Raw genomic sequence first — 5,949 nt, 5'->3', positions numbered from 1 at the left:
CACACACACACACACACACACACACACACACACACACACACACACACACACACACACACACACACACACACACACACCTCTCATGCCAACCAGTGTTAGTAACAAACAGCAGACTCAGTCTTGGTGCTCAAAAACTCACGTACACGTTAGCACCTCATTTCCAGATAGCAAAGTGTCAGCTCACCAGCTTTCTCCCATGCAAACTGTTTTTAATCAATTTCTGGATTCAAAACAATTACTGAGTCAATAAAGTCTCCTGACTCCACTGAGTCAACTTTAAATACATTTATCTGGAAACTATCAGTTATGTGCGCTGATCTTCCATCTGATCTTCCAAATGTAAAACCAGTCATGTTTAACTTGTAGAAAGGTTATCGAAGGATGTGTACCTCCGAGTGGCGTTCTCCTGGAAGGGATAGATGACCTGCCCGTTTTGGCAGAGTTCACAGATGAAGCCTTTCTCTCGACACAAGCTGCAGCTGAAAACATGTGAGCTGGCAAACTTGATCACCTTGGACAGGAAAGGAGCGAGTTTTCCATCAATCACCTAGAGAATGATAAGAAAGCATGGACGGGTGTGAGGAATAAAAAAGATGAGCAGCAGGAGACATAAGAAATACATGAAATGAAACAATAAGTGTGACAGTTGCTATGTTTCTTCTTCTGATTTCTTTCATTATCTTTTTTAAGCCCACTAACTCCTCCTTTGTCTGTTTTCATCTTTTCCTTTTTAAGTTTTTTCTTACAAGTTGAAAATCTTTAGGGTGGCCAATAAAGTATTAGTCACACGCACCGAGGTAAAAACTAAATTAAAAGTACTAAAGCATGCATCATAGCTCAACATATACATTTAATGTTTAAACAAAATTCCTAATGAGTGTGTTTGATAACATTTAACTTAATATAACTAATTCAGAAAGCAATTTTATAATAAGCAGCTTAAACTATAATATTTTGACAATCAAGTCAAGTCAGCTTTATTTGTATAGCACATTTAAGAGACATCAAGTGTCAGCCAAAGTGCTGAACAGAGGGACAATGTAATCAAATAAAACAGGGGTGTCAAACTCAAATACACAGTGGGCCAAAATTCAAAACTGGAACAAAGTCACGGACTAACATTAATATTTATTGAAAAATATTTATTCCTCCAGATAAAAGAATGAATCTTTTCTTATGGACTCAAACACGTTTTGCTGAAAAACTGAATATGGAACAATCAAAGCTTAATACTAAACAATATATATATTAGCTGTATAATACCAGTAGGCCAGCTCTAATAATAATTTGGTATGGCTTCGCGGGCCAAATGTAATTAGGCTGCGGGCCAAATTTGGCCCGCGGGCCAGAGTTTGACACCTATGAAATAAAACATGACATTGAAGGCTATATTATTATTATTATTATTATTATTATTATTATAGCAGTTTTATTAAGTCAGTCTACCAACAGAGAAGCATCATCCTCCTTACTGGAATGTTTGAAGGTTGCCAATATATGTGTCTTTACATGTCTGACTGACAAAGACATTTCATATCCTTGCTATGCAGATGACAAACAGCTGTACTTCTCTGCTAATGTGCCAGGAGCTAGCACTGTAGCTCATGCAGATTTGGTTGCTGAAAGGCAGGGGCATTTCTATGATCTAACCTTTAGGGGCTCAGGCCCCCATCATAATATCATGCGTGCAGATGAATAATCACAGATTTCAGTATAATACACCAGTTTTATACTAGTGAACTCTTTAGTTATTAAACCAGAGGCAAAGGATCAGCTATGTTGACCAGACACTGTTTCAGTCTCCTAATCACATGCAGTAGAGACAATAGTAGAGCAGGGCGATATGACCAAAAATATTTATCACGATATACATTTGAAAATTTGTGATAACGATATAACTGACGATATAATCGTAAGACAAAACACTTTACAACTCCTCAACTTTATTAGTGCAAAAAACCAAAACATCAATGTATTTTCACTTAAACAAGCAGCTGTTTTTTATGTGCATTAAAGTTATATAAAAATTAACAGTGCAAATGCAAATTCCTCGCTGACAGTTTAACCAAAAGGCATTTCCAGTGGAAACTGGCTGACATATCCTCAGCATAACCATGTATAATATCCACAAAACTTAAAAAGAGGTTATACACACACAATACGGTAATATTATGTTGAAGCACAGTACGTATCACTCCGCGAGGCTCCTGCCTACGATAGCCCTAATGCTCCATCAAGCGGTGCGGCTTCGTAGCTTAGCAAAGTCGTACTGAAACATTTGACAGATTTTCGAGTGCCGTGCACATAAAATCGTTTCAAGGTCAGTAAACACAACCAGGATTCATACATAAGGCACACGGGATTATAAGGGGCTCTGTCGACTTTCAGAAAAATCAAAGGATTGATTTTAAGTGTGCCGTATTTTCCAAACAACACGGTAATAACGACGGCCCGCTAGCATGCGCTACCAAAAATAGTGCTTTGTTGTGTATCTGAGGGACAAAAGCTAAACCAGTTCCACACCACTGAAGTTGCAGCATTTTTACAAACCAGTTCTGGTTCATCTGTTTCATTCAACGATCCGCTTTCGCTCTTCTCATTCTGCGTCGCCGCCATGTGCGTATGTACTTAGCAGTACTTTCTTAAAATGGTCCCTTCAAATGTTTCAAGATCATCTTGGGGCAAGGATGTGTTGGCTTCCCCCAAGATTGTTTAGCAAATTCAGTTGAGTTTTAGAAAGTGCAGTTAATCTGGGGCAAAGACATGTCTGAAAGTAATATGGGGGAATGGAGGGAAATGACAAATGAGGAAACTAATGCGACGCCACATTCAAAAAGGACCAAAACAAAGTTGAATGCTTGGTGAAAAGGCAGCAAAACAAGACAGGAAACTAAAGGAAGTAAGGCAAACAGTGTATGAGGTGAACAACTTTTGATGGCAACGCTTGGCAAGTTCCTTAAAGAACTGAGGGATGGGGGGCTTAGCAGTGGGGGGCTCGAGTTGTGGAGTCGTGAATAGACGATGAGAGACTGCACAGAAAGGGTGTACAGACTCTTAACAGATATAACAACTCAACATGGCTTCAAGCTTTGCTGTACCTTGTTAACAGTGCAGACAGTGCTATAAGCTTAATAACCCAGGATATGTAAGACAGAGGGAGAAATTTAATCGAAAAAAACAGAGTAGAAAGTAAGAGAAAGAGTAGCAGATTCAATATACAAGAGAGATCTTGAGAGAGGGCGAGAGCCTGTATTCAGATACAAGTGGTTCCACCTGGCAGAGCTCTGGACCTGCCAATTATAACCTCCTTCATGCTGTTTGTTAGACGATGAGGACGAGAGGATGAGAGACGTAGAGAGGAGGAAGAAACCACACTTACACAGAGGAAACCCAGCACACTGAGGTACAGTGATTCCCTCTGCACTGAGTCACAGGACCAAAGCAAAGACTGCTACACTTTCATTAAGTTGAAAGGATTTAAAAACCTATAGGGTACCTTTACAAACATAAAGAAAATACAAAATGATTAGTCTTTGGATGAAATCGAGCCTGATGCCTTGGACCAATATTTAACTAACAACAGGATTCATTCTAGTAATTTTACCATCTTAAAAAAAGGTCGAGAGGTAACCTCCAGGCCTGAAAAATGCCACCAAAAACTTTACTGGCCACTTCAAGTTATGACCAGTTGAAGAAAACTTCAAAACTTTAGAGCAGAAATAAACATCTTTATGTATGCCTTTTTCTCTTGTTGAATGTTTGACTGTATTAAAGAACAATATATGATTACAAAGCTCTAAAGGGTTTGAAGCTCCAGCAATACTTCTGGTATGAAAAACAGTTTTACTTGATCAACATGGTACTTAAAAAAAAACAAGACAAAACAAAAAACCCACCAAAAATCATGTTGATCAAATAATACACTATTATTTGTGGAGCTTCAGCCTATTTAGACCCTTGTTCATCTCTGCCACACCAGAAGTAGCTGAAGTAGTCCAAGAAGTCTCCATTTTGTTTCCACCAGCTGATAACCACCCAGCTCTACCATCCAAATATGTTCACATCTGGTTTTAAAAAACACAGAAATGCTAATTGTGAGGCTTGAAAATTGTAGCTTACAAAACCTGTGGGTGAGTTCACTGTGGCTTTGTCCATCGTTTAAATACAGTCCATGGGAAAGAGAACAAAATGTGGGTTATATGCAGGTGCTCGGCTTTTTGAAGCCATCTTAGAAAAACAAGTACGAGACTGGTGATATAATTTTTTGTGACCAGTAGACTCAACGGGGAGAACTTTAGATGTGGAAAAGGGAAAGAAAGAATTTAAGCTAAGCAGCACGAGAGGAGTCAAAGAATATTACATCCAAGTTAAAAAAAAAGTAAACATTAGGAAAATTAATAACTAATTTAAATACACTTTACATTATGACGATTTACATTATGACGATATCGACATGATTTTTAAAAAATGTTAAGAGTACCAAAACGGTGGAACCAAAATGCAGCCTAAGTTAATGTTAGGGAGAACGTAACAACAGTCAGAAAACAAAAATGTTTCCAGACGGACAGACGAGCGGACAGGTACCGAGAGTGGCACACAGATTTGTGTGTCCCTCTCCCCCCACACCAAACCTAAGTAGGCCTGCTCAGTCCGGTCCAGCCCAGTCCACATGACAAATGGCTCTCCTGATGGAGGCTGACAAGCTCAGTAATTAAGGCCCACTATAATTGCACTGGGCAGAATCAAACGACTGGCAGCACAGCTCTGGTGACTGGCTGGTTCTCTTGGGGGATGATGGGAAAAGAGGAAGGCACAGAAAGATGGATGGATGTAGAGTGAGAAATAAATATGCAAGAAGAAGAATATAAAAGCAACGTAAAGAAAACAAGGAAATCCATTTCTATTTCTTGCCCATAGTTTCTTCATTTAAAACGATTACTGTTTCAAATGAATTACAGCAAACTGGTTTCTCAGTGACTTTAATCACATTTAGGTCCCTGCTGTCAAAGCCTTCCAGAAATATACAGCGACACTTCTATTAGTTATACCGAAAGCCCTGAGACCAGCAAGGTCACTGTGGGGTAATTATTTAGACTAGAACTTCCAACTTGGGCAGAACAACAATGAAGCCAAATATTGACGACCGTCCAGAGTGTGTGGGTGAACCAGTAGAGCTGTCTTTAATGGTCGCTTAGGGACCGACCAACTTCTGTCTCAATATACAAAAAATATACTGCAGAGCAAAACAAACTGGGAAATTATTGGGATTATTAAAAAGAACATAAAGTACAGTACATTCAGTTATCTTCAAATCAAAATTCTCTAGTTTCCCTTTTCACCTCCTTACAAAAGAAACTAGTTCCTGAGTTTAGTTTCAATAAATAAACCTGGAACCATTCAGTTAAAAGTGCTGTCTAAAAATTGGAATTTGAGCATAATTCATACTTAAGGTAAGTGACATTAATAGCTTGAACTGCCAACTAGAACAATGAGACTGAATGGCAGCTCACAAGCTGCTAGTCCATCCCCCAGCAAGCCAGTCACCCTGAACGTCTACACCAGTGAATGTGCAAAGGTCCTCATGATTATAGTTAACAAAAAAAAAAACATGAAGCACTATCAGAATTCATTTCAGCATACAGAGCAATGCTGTAGAAGTATTCACCTATTTAACCCTCATTCCCTCCAAAAAACCCTCCCAGAAAACACACACACTTTTCACCTCCTCTCCCTCCATCCCTCCTCTTAAACTCCTCCCCCTCCAGTTGAACCTCTTTCGCTGCTCCATGCAGAGTCTTTGTGCTCCAAAACCTCCTAATCCCCTAAAACTGCTGTTAAACAGCCGTTCGCCTGCCCTCCTCTCTCACTCGCCCTCTCACACACACACACACACACACACACACACACACACACACACACACACACACACACACACACACACACACACAC

The 5,949-nt window shown here is 39.5% G+C and overlaps 1 protein-coding gene across 3 annotated transcripts in view; it reads right to left on the bottom strand.

Moving 5' to 3' along the window:
- The window catches only part of plekhm3 (pleckstrin homology domain containing, family M, member 3), a 45,776-nt gene that overhangs the window by 2,463 nt on the left and 37,364 nt on the right, over positions 1-5,949 (bottom strand). For all 3 annotated transcript variants that reach the window (XM_005753474.1, XM_005753475.1, XM_005753476.1), the window contains one exon: positions 390-547. In XM_005753474.1, the coding sequence (XP_005753531.1) occupies positions 390-547 (158 nt within the window). The remainder of the gene's footprint in view (positions 1-389; positions 548-5,949) is intronic.

This window comes from Pundamilia nyererei, unplaced genomic scaffold (assembly GCF_000239375.1).
Source record: "Pundamilia nyererei isolate P.nyererei 1_Seehausen unplaced genomic scaffold, PunNye1.0 scaffold00431, whole genome shotgun sequence".
Taxonomy (NCBI): Eukaryota; Metazoa; Chordata; class Actinopteri; order Cichliformes; family Cichlidae; genus Pundamilia; species Pundamilia nyererei.
This window is presented reverse-complemented; position numbering and strand designations above follow the sequence as displayed.